General features: G+C 46.7%; 1 protein-coding gene across 1 annotated transcript; it reads left to right on the top strand.

Moving 5' to 3' along the window:
• Positions 1 to 224: 224 nt before the first annotated feature.
• Positions 225 to 21,331, top strand: col1a1 (collagen 1a1; the record flags this gene model as incomplete). Its single annotated transcript, NM_001124177.1, is given in 47 exon segments — positions 225 to 410; positions 2,504 to 2,695; positions 3,214 to 3,236; positions 3,468 to 3,503; positions 4,661 to 4,753; positions 5,433 to 5,504; positions 6,017 to 6,061; positions 6,563 to 6,616; positions 7,152 to 7,205; positions 7,385 to 7,438; positions 7,629 to 7,682; positions 7,942 to 7,995; positions 8,111 to 8,155; positions 8,306 to 8,359; positions 8,935 to 8,979; positions 9,117 to 9,170; positions 9,687 to 9,785; positions 9,911 to 9,955; positions 10,133 to 10,231; positions 10,394 to 10,447; positions 10,617 to 10,724; positions 12,029 to 12,082; positions 12,253 to 12,351; positions 12,520 to 12,573; positions 12,719 to 12,817; positions 13,165 to 13,272; positions 14,118 to 14,171; positions 14,287 to 14,340; positions 14,580 to 14,624; positions 14,867 to 15,073; positions 15,291 to 15,452; positions 15,663 to 15,716; positions 16,074 to 16,181; positions 16,560 to 16,613; positions 16,747 to 16,800; positions 17,162 to 17,323; positions 17,514 to 17,621; positions 17,900 to 18,061; positions 18,279 to 18,386; positions 18,691 to 18,744; positions 18,862 to 18,969; positions 19,163 to 19,216; positions 19,335 to 19,442; positions 19,548 to 19,830; positions 20,080 to 20,270; positions 20,388 to 20,630; positions 21,013 to 21,331. Coding segments are annotated over 47 exon segments (4,350 nt in total). The 5' UTR covers positions 225 to 328.
• Between the last annotated feature and the right edge of the window lie 1,789 nt (positions 21,332 to 23,120).

Genomic DNA, 23,120 nt, shown 5'->3' with positions numbered 1-23,120 from the left:
TTTAACAAAGCCTCCACCTTTTCTAGAAATATCAAGTTTCCTGAGACTTTAAGGTGAAAAAAGTGCATAAGACACCCCCTTTGCATTGATGGTAGGAGGGACTTTTTTTAATGAACATGACCATGCTAGAGCTTTCTGGTGAAGCCAGCACCTCCCCAAAAGTTTGGAATATAAAAGGCAGGGCAAAAAGTTTCTGTAGGCAGTAGGGAGTTTTCTGCGGGGTCTGGATTGGAAATACAGAGGACCGGACCCTACTTGTATGATTGGAGTCTAACGGAAAAAAAACTTCCCCCTCGCCTCAAAGAGTCTACATGTCTAATATTTAGCCATGTTCAGCTTTGTGGATATTCGGTTAGCGCTGTTGCTCAGCGCAACAGTGCTTTTGGCAAGAGGACAAGGCGAGGACGATCGTAAGTGTCACTTTTAAGTCTATCCTTGCCTCTGGTATGTGTTGTCTTAACGAAATCGATATGGAAAGACAGTGGGTTGATGGAGAAAAGTGGTTTTCATAGGGACAAGGTTTGCTGATGACTGAGCCAGTCCGATACATATGCATATTGGGATACATTTCTATTATTTATCTGTGGTAAGTGTTTATTGGTTCCCTGTTTGTTTTTTGTTGTTGTGTGGCATTAATAAGGATAGCCTACCTCTTGCAACTTGAGCAGAGTGTATGCGCATCATTGCTCGTTGGCCTTCTCACGCTTTGGCACGTGCTTTTGGAACGAGTTGGTACAGGTTCCAAGGCTTTCCCTTCCACTCCTTATTTGATACCCTGGAGGTACATTTTAACAGCGGGAAATATTGGAATGCACGTAAGGGATAGAGGGGAAAGCCACAAGGCATGCTAACGCTCTGCCCATTGGATTGAGTGGAATTGAATAGGCCTGTATGGCTCAACAGTCTGGAAATAAAGGATACAGGTGTTCAGTTGGTTATTAAACAATCATTTGTAGCCTGAGGCTAAATGTCAGCCAAGTAGAAAAAGAACAGGGTCATTCCTGAACGATGGAAATCTTGAACCTCGGGTTTTTCTAAGTGGCATATGGCCATATGGATACAGTCATTCATCACACGTAGGCAATATATTTTCAAAAATAATTGTTTTACTTTTGTGGAAAGAATACATTGACCTAAACATTGAAGGAGAGGACAAAGCATCATCATGCGCAAATTCCCTTGAAGAGTTTCAAGCTCAGTTATTTGGCCTAGCTAGCCACTTACAAAAAGTTTATTATAACAGAGATAAAGGATAAGAACCGAATGCATTACCTATAGACAAACTACATAATCCGTTTTAATGTATTGGATTATAGTGTCAATTTGTCTAGCTAGACTGGTTGAGTGTAGGGTTTCTAGTTGCATCTGGGGCGGACAGATGTGCAAATTCGCTCTACGGCCCAGTAGCGCCACCATGTGGTTCTGACATGCAACTCCAACAATGGAATGCTTTAGACGCGCCACCTACCATCCCCTTTCATTTTTTTATGATAATTGAAAACACATTGAGACTTCGGAAACTTTCCACTGAGGGATAAACGCTTGTTCTTGCCAAGCCGATAGTTTTCAATTATTTCAGCGGCGTTTGAAGGACAGCATTGACGACGTGGACCTTTTCCACTGACTGTTTCGCCCTCTACAGTCAAATTGTAGTAACTCCAGTGGACCAACATTGTTGGTTTGGACACAGGTAGGCGGGCCCACGGCTAAACGAAGACCACAAATTAGCCATCAATACAATATATAATATAGGCTATTTAGGCCTAGTTCGAGCGCTAGCTGGGCTTACTTTGGAAATGCAATGTCTGGTTGGATATCTAACAATAAATAAACAAGCTCAAAACGAATTTTGAGGTAGTCAAGCCTGCTGAGTATACTACAAAGCAGGATCAATTAGTTAACCAGCTAATTTGAATAAAATAAACTGAAATACTTAACGTTATTCATTTTCTGGTTCATTAAGAAAATAAGTTGTTTCAGATTTAGGCAAGTTATCCGGGTAACTAATTGAGCCTACTTTGTAGTATACCCCTCAGGGATTGCTATTTTACATTTCAATAATATTTGTTAATATAAATGTAGGACATAGGCCTTACTTGAATCGTTTTCCAGGCCTTCTGTCCTGTTGTTCATTCCAATCAAGGCATTACAAATACATTTGTCCTTTAGCACAGTGTTTCTTAACCCAAGTCCTTGAGTACCCCCAACAGCACACGTTTTTGTTGTTGCCCCTGACAAACTCACCTGAATGAACTTGTTGGGGATTAATGCTAGTTGACAAGTTGAATCAGGTCAGTTTGTCTGGGGCTAGAAGAAAATGTGTACTGTGAGGGTACTCGAGGACTGGAGTTGATTTAGCAGACACTTATCCAGAGCGACTTGGTGAGTGCGTACATTTTCATATACATCACCTGGTCAAGGCGTCATCACATGGGCATCCGTGCCTTCCAAGTCGACATTGAAGGCAGCGTTCTGACCTATTTCCTCTCTGCATCTTTCTCAGGCACCGCCGGCAGCTGTACGTTGGACGGTCAATCCTACAACGACAGAGATGTCTGGAAACCCGAGCCATGCCAGATCTGCGTGTGCGACAGCGGCACGGTCATGTGCGACGAAGTTATCTGCGAGGACACATCCGACTGCCCCAATCCAGTGATCCCCCACGATGAATGCTGCCCCATCTGCCCCGATGACGGTACGCCGATTTCCTCCCGACGCAACGTTCACGGAGTTTACGTTACAGGCGTTTCCAGAGTCAGTTTTGAAACGTTTTTCGAGGCCTCAGAGGGACTATGTGCTTTTACTTTTAAGGGGTTGGACAGCATTTTATGGATGGCTAACGAGGAATAAACTTGGATTTACCTTTATTCCAAACACACCAGTCACTTTTTTTTCCCTTTTCCTCCGAAATGTGATGGGATACTCAGTGCTCCAGGCACATAATATGCGCATGACCAGTCTGGTGCCACTGCCACCTCCTAACTACCTTTGGCCTTCCTTTCAACTTTGACCTAGTCTTAAATTGGGGATTTTGTGTACATTTTCGTTAGGCCTAGTTCAGAGATTGTAGGCCCCTATTAGTTCTAAATCTAATAACATAGGCCTAATGAACAATTTGAATACACCCTACAAATATTTCAGTTGTTTACTGTTCAGACTATTTCAGATATTTCACATTTTAATCTAATTGTTGTTTTTTTGTTGCTATCATAGGCTTCCAGGAGCCAAAGGTTGAGGTAAATATGATATTATCCTTATTGTTATTATCTATTAGATAAAACGTATCATTCGATTTGCTATTATTGTTAACGTTTAAACTGTACTTTACATGTATTCTTTATTGTTGATTGATTATAAACACATCATTGCAACAAAACGAATTGATCTTGACTGCAAAACGAGTAAAAATAAGAACCACATCCTCACTTACAATCATAACCTAATGCTACTATTTTCCCGTCAAATAGGGACCCCAGGGTGATCGTGGAGCCAAGGGAGAGCCAGTACGTTCCACTTCCTTATTCCTATCATGCTTTGTATTCACTTCCTGGGGGGCCAAAACCTAACAAACATGAGATGCATGCAAAACTTCAAGTCACAGTCTTTCACCAATCCTCCTTTGACGGAGGTGTGTGGACGTTTTAAGGTTTGCACCTGTATCCCAAGTTAGGATTTGGCCATTGTGTTCTGGTGTATTTTTGTACTTGTGGTGCCTCTTGTCTCCGTTTTCAACGACAGGCCTAGCATCTTGCACATATCACTCATAATGACTGTTGTATTATCTCGTAATACCCATAGCGGAGTTTTGGCCTATAAGATATTAGCCATTAGTAGATTCTGCTTTTATATTGGTAATGTCTGACATGAGGTTAGATTATTATCGATGGCAATGGATAGTACATCCAGAGTCTTTGGAGTTTACTGGTGGAGCTAAATGGCTAAATAGTCGACCACTACCTTCATTATTTAAATCTCAATTCATATTCTTCAATTGGTATAGATGCTATACTTACTCCAAAACCCAACCTGTCTCAATACCCATTTGGTGACTAGCATTTTGAGATATGTGCGGATTTGCAGCATCTGCAGATCTATTGCACATTTATTGAAATAGAAATACCATTTCTTAACTTGAATAGTTCTACTCCATTTCAAATTCATTTGAAGAATAATGTAGTTCTCACAATATCCGGGACAGTGACCGGTTGGCCCTAACCAAATACTTTTAAGTGGGTACAGTGTAGTGTTACAATCTTTCTGACTCAAGTCACTTGGGATTGTCTTATAACTGAGAGAGTTGGATGGATGGATGGATGGATGGATGGATGGATGGATGGATGGACAGACTGGTAGATACTTATAGAGTTGGATGAACAAAGAGAGAGATTGATGTATGGAAGGACAGATAGATCGCTAGACTAATGTACAAGTAATCTGAAGGTATCACAGATTTGACCCATCAATTTGCACCTAATATACTAGGGGCCCTTATGCCTTGAGTTCACCCCAAACCCAAGCCTATGTTAGCTTATTCCCTTGTCACTCTTCACTCATGCCTTATCCCCCATAGTTAACGATGAAGCCTTTTTCTATATTCAATGACTACTACTATGTCTCTGATAGTTCATAACTAACCAGCTTCTCTCACTCGTCTCTACAGGGACCTGCTGGTTTCCCCGGCAACGATGGTATTCCCGGCCAGCCCGGCCTTCCTGGACCCCCAGGCCCCCCTGGACCCCCTGGCCTCGGTGGAGTAAGTAGCTCAGGCCAAGATGAACGTTTAGCCCACTTAGTAATGACCCGGTGTCAGCTTTTTGACCCAGGTGGAAAGGTTAAACGGTTATGCGTTAGACAGAGGAAACTGATCCTAGATCAGTGATTAGGGGCAGCTTCTGTTGGGGGTTAGTAACTTAGATTTAAAGAAATGGGAGAAAGTGGCTAACTCTGACAGCTGGTAGGAGAACACAGCAACACCCTCTTATGATGTCACTTATCTTAACTTCACTGATCTCCATGTAGGCAGGCTCCAAATACAGTTAGCGCAGTAAATACAACAGAAACTATTGTCTATTCAGAATGATAAACCTCCAGAAAGAGTACAGGCAAGAGCACGGGAGGTGTAATGTTAAGCTATCCTGGTTAGAGTGCAGTGCAGTCTGTATTTCAGCACCAGGGCAGGTGGACAGCGCCCAGCCAGGAGTGGACAGGGAGGTCATGCCTAACACAGCTAGGGAACGCCAGAGAGGTAGTCACCCTGTAGATATGTAATGGATATGAACAGATCTCTCATTGATATGGACAGGCCTAGTGCCTTGCATTCTCTAGCCGTGTTAGGCCCATCCATATACTGTATGTCGAGATCACAGCACTGTTCTCCTGATTTCCAATACTGACTGACTATAACACATCTCTCCCTTGTGTCTCCCCTACAGAACTTCTCCCCTCAGATGTCTGGTGGTTTTGATGAGAAGAGCGGTGGTGGCATGTCCATGCCCGGCCCCATGGTACGGACATACAACTACATAGAGCCTGTTGGCCCAGTAGTATCACTCACTCATGGAATCTGTTTGATGTATAGGCACTACCAAAAACTATTGCAACGAGACACTTTTACTCAGCATAAGTCACACAAATTGACCTCTGTGGTACTCCACAGGTCACAGCAAACACTATCCCTTAAAAAATAAGATATTTTCATGTCTTATGTACCTCCATATTCCATAAACAGCTAATGTACATGTTTGAGATATCTGCATAATCTTTGACTCATAATCTCCCTGTTACCACTGTTTAGATGCCTTGAAAAGTTTACTGATACCACTATTCAAATATCACTCTTCCTGGTATGACTTTTGGGCATTAGAATGTATACTTTGGGAGGACTTTAACCCTCGCCCGCCCACCCTTTGGTTGATCCTTTGGTCAGTTGGCTCCTTCTCAAAGATATATTCTAATAGGAAGACTGATGTGATTGGTCAATAATTTACTGATTGTTTCTCTTCCTTTTGATTGACAGGGCCCCATGGGTCCCCGTGGTCCCCCAGGACCTCCTGGCTCAAGTGTAAGTATCCCTTCCCTTTGTGTTCTAGCTGTTTAAGTGACATTTGTCATGTAGGGGGAAAGACCTCGGGTCAACGGTCAAAAAGAGGTCAGTTTATGACCCTAGCTGAATTGCATGATGGGAGTGGAAGTCACTCTCGAGTTGTTTAATTGTAGGTGTGTTTTTTAAAGCATATATGGCTGTATGTAAACTTAGTTTAATTTGATAGGTTCCTGACCATTTCTATTTAGTATCTGTTTAGTTCTTGTCATTTGATTTCAGTTTTAGTGTCTTTCATTGGCTTTATTGTTAGACTTATTTGTATTGCTTTTTTGTTCCGTTTTTTTGTTGCTGTTACATTCAGTTTCAGTCTTCGATAACTATAATGATCGTGGGAATGTTTTACCCACAGGACTCATTCTCCCATATGCTCATAGCCCATTGACAAAGGAACTAAACAATGTTGTTTTTTGGATGGATGAACGTCATAGTCTGACATTGTCTCTTTGTCTCCCCCTACAGGGACCTCAGGGTTTCACTGGCCCCCCTGGTGAGCCTGGTGAGGCTGGTTCTTCTGTGAGTATCTCGTTCCGGAATCTTCCACAAAATGATACACCACCATCTCAGTATCACCTCAGTATCTGAGTCCCTCACAAACACGCACTTTGAGCTAAATTCTACACCATATTCTGCAGGGCAATACAATGTCAAAAAGCGGAAAAATAAATCAATATACAATAACTACACGTAAAAAAACAACTTCCAAACAATCTCCAGAATAATAACCCACCCATTACCTGCTGCATAGGCCTCGCCCTAGCCTGATGCTTGGAATGGACTCCACTAAGGTCACAGGGTCACCAATGTTTGTTAATGTAGCCCCCCCCCCCCCACTCACACACACACACACACACACACACATCACCACCTTCCAATAGTATTTTGGCTGACCTACCTATTAATTATAGTTTCTAGATTAATGACAAATGATCCTAGATTATTTCCATTACTGACAAATTGTAATGATATTTCTCATATCAAGATATCTCACACACACACACACACACGCACACACACACAGCCTTCTCACCCAGTGGTTTATTTCTTACAGGGTCCCATGGGTCCCCGTGGTCCTGCTGGTCCCCCTGGCAAGAACGGAGATGATGTAAGTCACCAAGATATCCATCATTAAAATCGACCATTAAACATCTATGTCCCAGGACAATTTCTGGGTAAGATATTCATAAGGGGGATGGATTTGGAGCATCATTTATTCCTCACCTTGTCTCCTCCTCTCCATCCCTCTCTCCTTCCTTCCCTCCTTCCTACCCTCTTCCCATCCAGGGTGAGTCTGGCAAGCCTGGTCGCCCCGGTGAGCGTGGCGCTTCCGGCCCACAGGTGAGTCGCAATGTCATTCTAATGTCACCTTATGTCATTCCATACTCCATCCATACACTCACTCTAGAACGTTAGTCTCAAGAGCAATAGCACCTAATGGTCAGACACCATGAGACATCTCATATACTTGAAGGGATGTTAAGCCATCATAACACGCTTTCTTTTTTTCTCTCTCTTTCTTTCCCTCCAGGGAGCTCGTGGATTCCCCGGAACCCCCGGCCTTCCCGGCATCAAGGGACACAGAGTGAGTCACATGCACTCCCAAACTGTCCTGGTAGTAGTTGCTCTCCAGAACAGATCCAGGATCAGCTAAACGTCCCCATGTCTAACCTTAATCATGAAGGGGATGCACTTTAAACTGATCTTGGATCAGTGACTGGTGGCAACATCAGCCTATACTTCCGAAATAGCAGCAATACAATCTGCCCTATTTTCCTTTCCTCTAATCTTGTCCTCTCTCCCTCTTTTCCTCCCTCTCTCTCCCTTTCTACTTCCTTCTCTAGGGATTCAGCGGTCTTGATGGAGCTAAGGGAGAGTCTGGCCCTGCTGGACCCAAGGTGAGACTCCTTCTCCTCCACCTCTCCTACGGATGTTGAAATCACACACAATCCCCCTTTCCCCTCTCTCGTCCCCCATTCACTGACCTGTCTGCGTCTGTTTGTCCTTCCTCAGGGAGAGGGTGGTGCATCCGGTGAGAACGGAGCCGCTGGAGCCATGGTGAGTCCCACCCTCCATTTTGTCAGCAGACCTACAAAATAATATGAGTGTAGAGAGAGGATCACTAGCATTTTTAACATTCTGCAGCAGTAGCAATGTGAATGGCAGCCATGATTACTTACCGTGCCAATACCTCTCCCTCTCTTTTAGGGACCCCGTGGTCTGCCTGGCGAGAGAGGCCGTGCTGGTCCCAACGGAGCTGCTGTAAGTCAACCCCCCCCCCATCCCCCTGTAACCAGTTGTGGAAAAAGTATCCAATTGTCATACTGGAGGGAAAGTAAAAATACCTAAATAGTAGTACTTTAAAGTATTTTTACTTAAGTACTTTACACCACCCCCTGTAACAATAAACAAGGGGTGCAATATCATCATCACAACATAGTCCTATTGACAGAGACCCTCAAAGGTCATCACATTTCCCAAGTCATTTTGTATGTCAGTCCAGGGCTAACTTGTTGGAAACAACCATTCTTACTCTCAATCTACAAAATGCCTCACAAACTGACTTACCTGAATGTCCTATATTGTTGAACATAAGCCTTGTACAGCTTTGCATACTGGCCTCAGTAGGAAGCCATATTTTATATGTTCTAAACAATTCAGTATGTCAGTTCATTCGTTCATGTTGGATTCTGACATTGAAGGGTCAGCCATTTTGTTTGTTTACAATTGATGTTTACAGTTCAGCCATATTGGAATTGGACCCTGAAGGGTGGTAGCTGGTTGCATCTGACCCAGTTGTGCCTCTCTCTCTCTCTTTGTGTCTTTCTCTCCTGCAGGGTGCTCGTGGTAACGATGGTGCTGCTGGTGCTGCTGGTCCTCCTGTAAGTACTAATGCCAGCTGTCTATACACATACACAACCTTCAACAGAAACATATTGGTACACAAGCACACTTATGCCATATTCATGATTTAGACTGTAACTCAATCCTCTCTCTCTCTTGTTTTCTTGTATTTTAGGGCCCCACTGGCCCCGCTGGTGCCTCCGGTTTCCCCGGTGGCCCCGGAGCCAAGGTAAGATGTCAACTTGCACCTAATCCGTGTTCACACACCTGAATACCTTCTACCTTCTGTCCTCTATCCTCCACCATCTACCCTCACCTCTAGTTCTTTCCCAGGGGGGCGTATTTGGAGATGTAGATGAGATAAAACATACAGTACATTCATTCTAGCACAAAAGAAAACAAAAAAACAACAATGGCAATAGTAATCTACATATTGCTGGGTTTCCAAGATAGTGGTATCCATTTGCACCACGCATGAAACCGTGTGTAGTTGGCTGCCAGTTGAAAGTATATCCAGCTTCACTATTGTGATTGTGCCATGCCATGTGACCTTGTGTCATAGTTGAGTATTAGTACAGAACTACCACAGGGAAGTACTAGGGAGTAGGGTAGTATAGTACACTAGTACTTCACTTGGTAGCAGTAGTACTACTTGAGTAGTACTTGTGCAGGGTAGTACTAGTACAATACTAGTTCCATGTTCTTTCTGTTCTTGCCCTGACCATATCTATCTTCACCCCAACAGGGAGAGGTTGGTGCCCAGGGAGCTCGTGGTGGCGAGGGACCCCAGGGATCCCGTGGAGAGGCTGGTAACCCAGGACCCGCTGGCGCTGCTGGCCCTGCTGTGAGTTTCACCCTCAGAAACCTCTAGTGAAATACACCTCTGGACTGTGTGGGAGACTTGAAGTTACATTTGTTATCCTTGTGAGAGACTTTCCCCTCTAACCCATTGGTTTGTGTCTCTTGTAGGGAAACAACGGTGCTGACGGAAACCCCGGTACCAAGGGTGCCCCTGTAAGTATACACCTCACCTCACTCCTCAGTGAACTAGCCATTTTAGTTGTCATTGGTTTGTCTTGGTATTTGTTTGAGTTCAACTTTGGAAATAACCAAGATTGTTGTCACTGACTGGTCTCTCAGTGATGATGAATCCAGGAAGTATATTGATTGTCTCTCTGCTGCCTCCTTTAGGGTTCTGCTGGTATTGCTGGCGCTCCTGGCTTCCCTGGACCCCGTGGACCCCCCGGACCCCAGGGCGCTGGTGGAGCTCCCGGACCCAAGGGTAACACTGTAAGTCCAGCTCTCTCTCACTTCTATCACTAAATATTGTAAATATATATAATGATATCTTATCTAAAGTTGCTGTTATAATACATAATACATAGACCATTGAGTGTTTCTATAACGACGATAATAATAATGATAATGATGTTTGTTATTTCTTCAACCTAGGGTGAGGTTGGTGCTAATGGAGCCAAGGGAGAGGCTGGTGCTAAGGGAGAGTCTGTAAGTACACCTTTTGACTTACTCAAATATGATCCACCAAGTCGCCCATACCATGTACACTGTACACACATACTCTGTCAGCAGCCTATATGTGTCTGATCCACATCTCAGCACAATGCCTTGCCACCCTCAATTTCTCTGACCTCCATCTTGTTTCTCCATTACCCAGGGCCCCGCTGGAGTCCAGGGACCCGCCGGCCCTGCTGGTGAGGAAGGCAAGAGAGGGTCCCGTGGTGAGCCCGGTGCTGCTGGTGCCCGTGGAGCCCCCGGCGAGCGCGTAAGTAACCCAGATGGTCACACACTGTCCCCTCTTCATCATGCTGTTCTCCTGTTCTTTACATGTAGGAATCCCTCCCTTCTCTTACACTTAGGACAGCCAGTTTCACTGTCCTCTTACCCCTTACTCGTAGGACAGCCAGTTTCACTGTCCTCTTACCCCTTACTCTTAGGACAGCCAGTTTCACTGTCCTCTTACCCCTTACTCTTAGGACAGCCAGTTTCACTGTCCTCTTCCCCTTACTCTTAGGACAGCCAGTTTCACTGTCCTCTTACCCCTTACTCTTAGGACAGCCAGTTTCACTGTCCTCTTACCCCTTACTCTTAAGATAGCCAGTTTCACTGTCCTCTTACCCCTTACTCTTAGGACAGCCAGTTTCACTGTCCTCTTACCCCTTACTCTTAGGACAGCCAGTTTCACTGTCCTCTTACCCCTTACTCTTAGGATAGCCAGTTTCACTGTCCTCTTACCCCTTACTCTTAGGATAGCCAGTTTCACTGTCCTCTTACCCCTTACTCTTAGGACAGCCAGTTTCACTGTCCTCTTACCCCTTACACTTAGGACAGCCAGTTTCACTGTCCTCTTACCCCTTACTCTTAGGATAGACAGTTTCACTGTCCTCTTCCCCTTACTCTTAGGACAGCCAGTTTCACTGTCCTCTTACCCCTTACTCTTAGGATAGCCAGTTTCACTGTCCTCTTACCCCTTACTCTTAGGACAGCCAGTTTCACTGTCCTCTTACCCCTTACTCTTAGGACAGCCAGTTTCACTGTCCTCTTACCCCTTACTCTTAGGATAGCCAGTTTCACTGTCCTCTTACCCCTTACACTTAGGACAGCCAGTTTCACTGTCCTCTTACACCACATGTCCTCCAATCTTTTAGTTTTAGATTACCCTCCCCCTGCCTCAATAAACTGTTTAGTCTTTTTATAGTCTTTTTTTAGTCTTTTCATACATTGCTTACTTCCTCACAGTACAGCTAGTGTTGGCACACGCATTCACAAAGATGATATCTCTATGACTATTCCATCACATAAATAATCACATTTTGACTCATGAATGCTTAGCTCGTTGGAACCAATACCTAGCTAACAACCTCTCTGGTTCCCAGTCAGCTACATGTAACTGTCGCCCTCTCCCTGATGTTTCACCTCATTTGGCCACCAGAGGGCTGTGAGTGCTGAACAGTAATGTAGTGTTACTGAATGGTTGTGTTATGGTGCTGAGGTAGCAGTAATGTTCTGGTACTGACTGAGTGACGGTGTTGAGGTATTGACCTGTGTTGTGTTTGTCGCCCCCTACAGGGTGGCCCTGGTAGCCGCGGTTTCCCTGGTTCTGATGGAGCTGCTGGCCCCAAGGTGACTACACACACACACACCTGGAACAGACACACATCCACACCTGCAACACCCACCCACTTGTTCAAATGTATATACTACAGTGCACCACCAAACGTTGCTACATGCTATGGTCACTAGCTAAGTACAGCAAACTCATCTCTCCATCTCTCTCTCTCCCTCCATCACAGGGTGGCCCAGGTGAGCGTGGTGGCGCCGGAGTTGCTGGAGCTAAGGGTAACACTGGTGAGCCTGGCCGCAACGGCGAGCCTGGTATGCCTGGATCCAAGGTGAGTTAGACAGGGGATCGGTCTCAGATCACAGGACCTTTGTTATACTCAACAACTAATAGATACTAGATGAATGAAACTCATATATTCATGTTAATATGGCATATCAAGATATGTTATGTACCTGACCTTTGCCCTCTCACCTTTGCCCCCCCCCCCCATCTCTAGGGTATGACTGGTAGCCCTGGCAGCCCTGGTCCCGATGGCAAGACTGGCCCCTCTGTAAGTTCCTCAGCTACAGATTCACCTGACCCTCACGACACCAATTCAACGACACTGAAAGACACTGATAAAGACAAAGACCTATGGCTACTTATGTAGCCCGATATCACTCTGGTCACTGACTCTCTACCCTCTCCTGTGACAGGGTGCCGGCGGTCAAGATGGTCGCCCCGGACCTCCCGGCCCCGTTGGAGCCAGAGGCCAGCCCGGAGTCATGGGATTCCCCGGACCTAAGGGAGCCGCTGTGAGTAACTGCTGCTCTCACTCGGGCGCAATATTTTACGGGCTAATTCGAGAAATTAGATCTGAAATTGCTAGGAAACAATGTATCAGTGGAGGCTGCTGGGGGGGAGGAAGGCTCGTAACAATGGGTAGAATGGAGTCAATGGAATGGTATCAAACATATGGATTCCATGTGGTTGATACCATTCCATTGACTCCATTCCAGCCATTACTATGAGCCGTTCTCACCTCAGCAGCCTTCACTGCAATGTATGATATAGTTGTCCATAGCCTAAAACCTAGCTTTCAGTATACAGTATTGCTCTCTGATGGGAAATGAGCATATGGGTATTTGTTTTTGTCCTGTAGGGTGAGGGTGGCAAGCCTGGTGAGAGAGGAGTCATGGGACCCAGTGGCGCTGTTGGCGCTCCCGGCAAAGATGGTGATGTTGGTGCTCCTGGTGCCCCCGGTGTTGCCGTAAGTACACTTCCACCCTCCAGCATCCCACAGTGCTTCACACACAGTTCTTCATTCTTCAGCATTACCTGCACTGTGTCACACTTGCACACAAGCAAACACACTATCACTAATACAAGCCAGCATGGAATCTCCTAGGAGACTGCAAAACCACTCAGTTTGTTTTTGCTTACATTATATGGGGGTAAATCAAATCAAATCAAATGTATTTATATAGCCCTTCGTACATCAGCTGATATCTCAAAGTGCTGTACAGAAACCCAGCCTAAAACCCCAAACAGCAAGCAATGCAGGTGTAGAAGCACGGTGGCTAGGAAAAACTCCCTAGAAAGGCCAAAACCTAGGAAGAAACCTAGAGAGGCTATGTGGGGTGGCCAGTCCTCTTCTGGCTGTGCCGGGTGGAGATTATAACAGAACATGGCCAAGATGTTCAAATATTCATAAATTACCAGCATGGTCCAATAATAATAAGGCAGAACAGTTGAAACTGGAGCAGCAGCACAGCCAGGTGGACTGGGGACAGCAAGGAGTCATCATGTCAGGTAGTCCTGAGGCATGGTCCTAGGGCTCAGGTCCTCAGAGAGAGAGAAAGAAAGAGAGAAAGAAAGAGAGAATTAGAGAGAGCACACTTAAATTCCCACAGGACACCAAATAGGACAGGAGAAGTACTCCAGATATAACAAACTGACCCTAGCCCCCCGACACATAAACTACTGCAGCATAAATACTGGAGGCTGAGACAGGAGGGGTAACTCCATCCACTACCAAGGTGTAGCACCCACCATTAAGCCGGTCACACTGATTTTCCTAACCGACTCTCCTCCTCCTTCTTCTCCTCCTTATAGGGACCTTCTGGAGAGCGAGGCGAGCAGGGAGCCGGTGGCCCCCCTGGATTCCAGGTACAGCACTGAACTATGGGAAATTATCAGCATCTGACCAATCACAGATCTCCACCTACTTCAGGACCTCTGGCCCTTGCCTCACCTGTCTCTCACTTGTCTCTTTGTATAACAGGGACTTTCAGGACCCCAAGGTGCTATTGGTGAGACTGGCAAGCCCGGAGAGCAGGTAAGAATACTACAGGAGTACAGCATCTTTGGTGTCACTCACTTCCCCATGCCTTGTCCTTGGTACTCATCACTACATGACACTTGACTTCCTGACAAGATTTGTGACTTGACAATGCTAATCTCAAATCTCTAATTGCGATCTCTCTCTATCTCTCTCTCTCTCTCTCTCTCTCTCTCTCTCTCTCTCTCTCTCTCTCTCTCTCTCTCTCTCTCTCTCTCTCTCTCTCTCCTGTCTAGGGTCTGCCCGGTGAGGGTGGTGCCCCTGGTTCCGCTGGATCCAGAGTGAGTATCCCAGAATAATAATGACATCACTTCCTGGGTGGTAGACTGCTACAGCTACACTGTAGCCTAGCGGCCTAGCCAAACAAGACAACGGCTAACAGCTAAAGCAGCAACAGACTAGCACCCAGCCGACCCAGGCTAAAGACATTAGCATCGACATCGATAACCTCCTTCATTTTATATACATGTGATGTGATGCTCCGGAACCAAAGCTGATGCCCTCTCTTCTCTCCATGCCCCAGGGTGACAGAGGTTTCCCCGGTGAGCGTGGTGCCCCCGGCCCATCTGGACCCGCTGGTGCCCGTGGCTCTCCTGGCTCTGCTGGTAACGATGGTGCTAAGGGAGAGGCTGGTGCCGCAGGAGCCCCCGGTGGCCAGGGACCCCCTGGCCTGCAAGGAATGCCCGGAGAGCGTGGTGCTGGTGGTCTGCCAGGCCTGAAGGGAGACAGAGTGAGTACCGATGCTGCCCTTCACTTGTCATCCGCCATGCCTAAATTCATGTTCATCAGTAGGCCTCGACTTCATACTTCTGTGGCACTCGGTGGCATACCCTCCATCCATCCAAACTTCCACTTGCATTACAGTGGACTTGACTGAGTCCATTCGTCTCTGTATCTGAATAACCCACAGCTTACAATACTAACTCAGCTACTCTTGTGTTTGACAGGGTGACCAAGGAGTCAAGGGTGCTGATGGCGCCGGTGGTAAGGATGGCGTCCGTGGTATGACTGGCCCGATTGGACCCAACGGCCCTGCTGGCTCTCCTGGTGATAAGGGAGAGACTGGCGCTCCTGGAGCTGTTGGACCTTCTGGTGCCCGTGGTGCACCTGTGAGTACCTCAGGCCCACCCTGTCACCATCTCACCACAGACATGACACAAAGACCTAAAAACATAGCTCCACATGCACCCATACCACGGGCATCGCTCTATGGGAGTTATAAAGGCATATAGAAGAATGAACTTACCCACACTCATGTGATGCTAGTCCCTGACCTGTAACGCACTCCTGACCTGACTAACCCTAACCTTCTCTCCCAGGGTGAGCGCGGTGAGTCTGGTGCCCCCGGACCCGCCGGATTCGCTGGGCCTCCTGTAAGTACACACACCTCTTTTACCTGTCCTCATTTCACACCGAAATCATTTCTCAATCCACACAGAAAACACTTCTCAATCCACACAGAAAACACTTCTCAATCCACACAGAAATCACTTCTCAATCCACACAGAAAACACTTCTCAATTCACTCAGAAATCCGTTGCCAGTTCAAACAGACATCGGTTGTCAATCAAGATGATGGCTCGTAACACCTTGCACACTATGACAAATCTAAATTCGCTGGCATTAAATGAGACAGGCTTATCTTATCATAGCATCCAGTCTAGACGGGACCTCCACACTAATCTGCTCTACATTCACTCAATCACTTCTTTTTCTCTCGTCTCCTTCAGGGTGGTGATGGCCAGCCTGGTGCTAAGGGAGAGGCTGGAGATAACGGTGCCAAGGGTGACGGTGGTGCCCAAGGACCCGCTGGACCTACTGGAGCCCCTGGACCTCAGGTATAACACGTGGGACTGACCACTGGGTACCCACCCTGACCCATCTTAAATGGTTCTCTGTAGCTCAGTTGGTAGAGCACGGCAGTTGCAACGCCAGGATAGTGGGTTTGATTCCCGGGACCACCCACATGTAGAATGTATGCACGCGTGACTGTAAGTCACTTTAGATAAAAGCATCTGCTAAATGGCAATATATTATTAGTAGTTCTTTGTTGATACGCATTAAAGGCATTCAAATGAATTCCACTATCATAGCCCTACAGCGGTGCTCTCAGTGGAGGGCTGTTACATTGGTCTACCCGGTAAGACCACAGTATCACAGAGTATGCTCTTGTATTGCTCTTGCTTACTGACTGAAGCACTGCTGTATCCACACAGGGTCCCGCTGGGAACACCGGAGCTAAGGGCGCCCGTGGTGCTGCTGGTCCCCCTGTAAGTAGCTTTGTATCTTATCCTCCCAACATCTCTCATCTGTCTGACTGTACAAGGTAGCATTTGCAAAGTAGAATCATGCTTCCCACTCTGATACGCTAGGTTGACCAGGGCCTCTCTTTTCTCTCCTTAGGGTGCCACTGGTTTCCCCGGTGCCGCTGGTAGAGTTGGACCTCCCGGCCCATCGGTAAGTACTTCTTTCTCTACCACCATTCCATTTGAACTGAACCATGTCCATCCTCCATCAATATACCAGTCAATGCCCCGGATCTGGCCATGGGTTCCAGATTTAACCATAGGCTAACACTAAGCAAGCAAGCAGCTCGATTATAGCTTAAGACAGCAATCCCACAACACAACGGCACAACTATCAATACAACATGTTATTGTGCAACCAACCCAAGACACAACGGCATTGCCTGATGCCCAAACAAGCATCTAGCTAGGTGTTAGCTCAGCATTTGGTTGATCCCAATACTGTCATTGATAACAGCCATTGATACAGGTTACAGGTCTCACACTCAACCATCCTCTCCTTTTTCTTTCAGGGCAACAACGGACCCCCCGGACCCCCAGGCCCTGGTGGAAAGGAAGGACAGAAGGGTAACCGTGGTGAGACTGGCCCCGCCGGTCGTCCTGGTGAGCTTGGAGCTGCCGGACCCCCTGGTCCCCAGGGAGAGAAGGGACAGCCTGGTGGAGATGGTCCCAATGTAAGTACCCTTTTTTGGCGGGCTGTCACTGTCACCCTAACAAAGTAACACTCTGACCCCTAAACTGACAAGAGAGAACAATACAAATACTCCGTTTGGAGTGCACCTGTAACACACACCGCTGGAGTTGAGATCTGACGCTTTAGAAAAGGGACACCTCAATGACCTATTCTCTCTTTCTCTCCTACAGGGACCCTCTGGAACTCCCGGACCTCAGGGTATTGGTGGACAGCGTGGTATTGTTGGTCTGCCTGGACAGAGAGGCGAGCGCGGTTTCCCCGGCCTCGCCGGACAACTGGTCAGTGCCTCGGAGTGCTATAGTTAGGCTTTTGCAGAGGAGACAGCGTTCACGCTGGATATCCCTCGTTTTCAATAAGGCAGTGGCTAGGTGGTGTATAAGCCTGCTGCAATGATGCCAAAGGCCCTCTGTGCTATCTCTGCCAAGATGGCAGCCGACAAGTGCAACGCTCTTGCAGTAGCTGATTCATAGAGTGCAGTTGTCATTGTGCTACTTCAGTAGTGGTACTCCGGTGTTATGGTTGAGGTCTAACCCTGTTCTCTTGTTTCCTGCTTTAGGGAGAGCCTGGCAAACAGGGACCTGGTGGCCCCTCTGGTGAGCGTGGACCCCCCGGACCCATGGGCCCCCCTGGACTGGCTGGAGCACCTGGTGAGCCTGGTCGTGAGGGAACTCCTGGTAACGAGGGATCTTCTGGTCGCGATGGTGCTGCTGGACCCAAGGTGAGAGCTATGCTCGTACACATGTCCTCAAGACAGAGTCAATCCCTTCACTTTGGGAACCAGCCTGTTGGCATATTGTAAGACAATCTACACTGGGCACCATTACACGACTACTTGCATGGCTGAAATAGGCATCACATACTGTAAAGTATTGGGATTATGTCATATGTTTGATCTTCTCTTGGCCCGTCTCTGTTCCCCTCTGTCTTGCCTATAGGGAGAACGTGGTGAGTCTGGTGTTGCCGGTGCTTCCGGTGCCCCCGGGCCCCCTGGTGCCCCTGGAGCCGTCGGCCCTGCTGGAAAGTCTGGTGACCGTGGAGAGTCTGTAAGTGTCCAGACTGGCGAGGAATACATAACTGGGAGCAATTCAGACTTGATAATGTTCAGAGACCTTGCTGTATGTCGAAAGCGGTTGTTTCCTCAAAATGGCCGCCCGTCGCACAGTAACTAGTTTTAAGGCTGTAGAAGGGGTTGATGTCTTAGTTTGTAGTCCTGTTAGAATATAGCATATACTGGAGCTCCTAGTAGTTGAGCTACATAGTCTTTATGACATGCCATCGAGTTGGGTTTATCAACTGAATTGATTGTTATAATCTCTTTCTCTCTCTTTCCCTTTCTCTCTTCTTCAGGGTCCTGCTGGCCCCGCTGGTATTGCTGGCCCTGCTGGTCCCCGTGGCCCATCTGTACGTATATGCTCCATCACAGATTCATAAAACCATCACGATAAATACAATGTTTGCTCTTCCACTCTGAGTCTGAGGAAAGGGTATACTGAACACACCTGTCCTATTCCCACCCAGGGACCCGCTGGAGCTCGTGGAGACAAGGGAGAGTCTGGCGAGGCTGGAGAGCGAGGCATGAAGGGACACAGAGGATTCACTGGCATGCAGGGACCCCCTGGCCCCTCTGTGAGTACCCCTACTGATTACAAATCAACAATAATAACAACACACAAGTGACTCCAGCAGAATCAAGGGAAATGGGTCGCTACACACAAGGAAGAGATAAAACAAAACCTAGCAAGTGGGAAAAATCAACCTTCTCCCTGTAATATTGTCGTTTGATACAACAGGCACCTAAATCTGTTGTTTCTGCCCATAGGGACAATCTGGAGAGTCAGGACCTGCTGGAGCCTCTGGCCCCGCTGGACCTAGAGTGAGTATGACCCACACTATGACAACAGTCACACAACTATCAACACAGCAACGTTATGACTGTGGATAACTTCTCTGGTCTACACTGTCGTATTAAGCTATGGCTCTCCCTACACTAGGGACCTTCTGGATCAGCTGGTGCCGCCGGTAAGGATGGTATGAGCGGTCTGCCCGGCCCCATCGGACCTCCCGGACCCCGTGGTCGCTCTGGAGAGATGGGACCCTCCGTAAGTCACTTCAACCACTTCAAAATCAAAATATTTTGCTCCTAGTACTCCTCTTATTCTTCATCACATCCTAACTTGGTTGGCCTTTGCTTCATCCACATATAGGGACCCCCTGGCCCTCCCGGTCCCCCTGGCCCCCCCGGACCTCCCGGCGGTGGATTCGACATGGGCTTCATTGCTCAGCCCGCTCAGGAGAAGGCCCCCGATCCCTTCCGTCACTTCCGCGCCGACGACGCCAACGTGATGCGCGACCGCGACCTGGAGGTAGACACCACCCTCAAGAGCCTGAGCCAGCAGATTGAGAACATTCGCTCTCCCGAGGGCACCAAGAAGAACCCCGCCCGCACCTGCAGAGACCTGAAGATGTGCCACCCCGACTGGAAGAGCGGTGAGTTGGAGAGTCATAACCCCTCGCTAGACTATGGTTGCTCGCTCCTCATTAGTCAAGAAATTGCTTGGGCTTTGAGGAAAGCATGGAGCTGTATTGGTTCGGACAAGTTTTGGCGTAGTGTGTAAAGACATCTTCAGTAGACACAAGCTCTTTTAGTTTCTGTTGAGTCCTGCTGTCTGTGAAGTCTCAAAACGACCACAATCACAGTGGATGTTCTTGACGCGATCCACTCTCTTCTCCATACAGGCGAGTACTGGATCGACCCCGACCAGGGCTGCACCCAGGACGCCATCAAGGTTTACTGCAACATGGAGACCGGCGAGACCTGCGTCTACCCCACCGAGGCTGATATCCCCAAGAAGAGCTGGTACACCAGTAAGAACATCAAGGAGAAGAAGCACGTCTGGTTCGGCGAGGCAATGACCGATGGCTTCCAGGTGAGAACCTCGGCGTGACAACCTGGGCTGTTGGGAGAAGAGGACCCTAATCGCACCATTCTCTGGGATGACGAGTCCTTGATGCTAACTCTTATCTCGTTCTCCTTTCCCTCACAGTTCGAGTATGGCAGTGAGGGCTCCAACGCTAAGGATGTTAACATCCAGCTGACCTTCCTGCGCCTTATGGCCACCGAGGCCAGCCAGAACATCACATACCACTGCAAGAACAGCATCGCCTACATGGACCAGCAGTCCGGCAACCTGAAGAAGTCCCTGCTTCTCCAGGGCTCCAACGAGATCGAGATCAGAGCCGAGGGCAACAGCCGCTTCACATACAGCGTCACCGAGGACGGCTGCACGGTGAGTCCTCCTTCCGCCTGTTACCTACTCTCTGCTGTATCTTAGGCTGTGTCCACTCAGGAACTTCTCTCGGAAGAATCCTTCCTCTCAGGGATGGTTGGAGAGAGAATTCTCGCCTCTAAAAGAGGTAGTTGGTGTAAGACTGTGGGCATGAGCAGCAGTCGTCTTGGAAAGGGCTTTTGGGATTATGGTGTTAATGTAGGACAAGGGTCACTGGTTGGAAGCAGATGAGGGTTTGATGTGAGGGGCTTTGTGATCTGTTGGTATAAAGGGCTTTTTCCAGGAGCCGTCTTTTGAAATGGTGAAGGAATGATTTTAAAAGGATTGGGAAATGCAACTATGGATTCTGATTGTGCCTTTTTCATCTTCTTTCTCATCACAGTCGCACACCGGTGCATGGGGCAAGACAGTCATCGACTACAAGACAACGAAAACATCCCGTCTGCCTATTATTGACATCGCTCCTATGGACGTTGGTGCACCCAATCAGGAATTTGGCATTGAAGTTGGCCCAGTCTGCTTCTTGTAAAAAAGAAATCTGGACTTGAAATTGTTTGTGTGTGTGTGTATGTTTTTTTTTCTAGCAGTCATCCCTCTCAACCCTTTTCTATGCATTTTTTAAAAAAACCCTAGAGTTTCATTTGGCCGTTCAAAAATGGTCCACTTGCTTAAAACTGCACTTCTGAAGACAGTGGTTGTGTGTCATCAAGCTTTTTTGAGACCACTATTACCACCACCATCAACACCGAGGATACTTTAGAAGACTCAATGGTCTCACTGGCAAAAAGAAAATAATATATACTTGTAAAGTGTAAAATCCCCCCCTGGAGTTTGACAGAAAAAAAACATCCCAGATACAGGTGACTTTTTTTTACCACTGCGGAAGGACAATGAAAAAGAAAACCAAATGCTTTGTACCACTTTCAGGTGATGTCAAATAAATCTTAAAAATGACAGTGAAGTGTCTTGTTGTTGTACCCACCTGGAGAAGCAGTTGTTGTTCCTTCTGAAGTCACACGAAAGCAGCATTAGAGACATGGGTTCAACTTCTTTTTTAATCTTATGGCTACCTCAAAAAGGAAATCCACGTTACCCAGTGTTAGTGAAGCCCAGGTTAGATTTTACACGGCAGAAGTATGGTTGAAAGTAACAGCTGCAAAAGGTGCTATTCTTCAAGAGGTCCTGTCAATGGAGGGTGATCGGAATTGTGCTACTATGTTGTCATTCTTGCTTGCAGGACCTTAGGTGCTAAATTAGCAGATTATCTTGATGTCAGTCATAACAGATGTGTTTCAAGTGTTGGCTAAGATCTCTGCAACAGAGGCATAGCAAGAGGTATACTGTAGTTAGGATGCACACGGTCCTGTCTAGTGTAGAATGAGCAGGTGGATTTGTTGTCTTTTGTTTTTAACATCTTTTGACACTTTTTGGTTGTTGTTTGTTTCGTTTTGAAATCCCCCCTTTTGTTGTCCAATTGCTTCTAGCAGTACCCCTCTTTCACCCCCCATTGTTTTAGTTTTTTTGTTTTGTTTTCTTATTTTATGCGAAGGGTTTTGGAAAAAATTGAACACAGAAAAAATTGAAATATCAAATTATGAGCGAAGCAGACACACCGTTGGGGGATTAAAACAAGAGGATCTGTACCTATTTTGTATATGTATAAAAATTTGAGATGTTTTTAATTATTTTGGATGCTGAAATAAAGCATGTTAAGTGGTCTACCTTATGTTTGTCAGACATGATCTTGACTATTCCCTGACTGCCCAATGGACTTGAATGAGGCACAGCTTGCACCTGTTACAGTTGTTTTGACTGAAAGGAAGATTAAAGAAAATCTCAGAAATGTTTGCCTCTGAAAATGATATGCTCCTCAGAACCAGGTAACGTTTAAGGTGGAACCGTGTCCAAGTCAACAATTAGGCTAAAGTAAAAACACGTGGTGGCCATTGTTAGTGTTAAAGACAGTTCAATAGTACAAACACAGCACAGAAGATGGATACTTCAATACTCTACCTTTACAACATAGGCTAAATGGTTTAATCCTTTTTTCGGATTTAAATCCGCTCAGGGCAAAATCCAGTTTGAAGATGAATATCCAAGACATTTGACCTCAGTCCCCCACGCTGTTCGTCTCCTTTCGACGGGGTTAATTGAAATAGATGTTCCATTCTGTTCTGTCAAGTATATCCACCCGTGATAACCATCCACATTGGCGCTCCCTTGGAGACGACACCTCTGTATGCAGTGGTCACAGTTTACGCATTGATGTTTACGCATCCGTCGGCAAAAGCAAAACCGCGTCACAATTGGAATCCAATTTGTTTCAAGCATAGTTGATGTGAAATAGAAAAAAAAATACAAGAGGATAGCCATCCGTAAGACATTCTCTCTGATAAGCATTCAGTTGTGGAGACCCAGCACCATAGTCTAACCATCTCTGCCTTTCAGAGGCACACTATTCAGATGGGCTCTACTCTAACAGTTAGTCCT

This window comes from Oncorhynchus mykiss, chromosome 12 (genome assembly GCF_057628025.1).
Source record: "Oncorhynchus mykiss isolate SJ-2025 chromosome 12, ASM5762802v1, whole genome shotgun sequence".
Taxonomy (NCBI): domain Eukaryota; kingdom Metazoa; phylum Chordata; class Actinopteri; order Salmoniformes; family Salmonidae; genus Oncorhynchus; species Oncorhynchus mykiss.
This window is presented reverse-complemented; position numbering and strand designations above follow the sequence as displayed.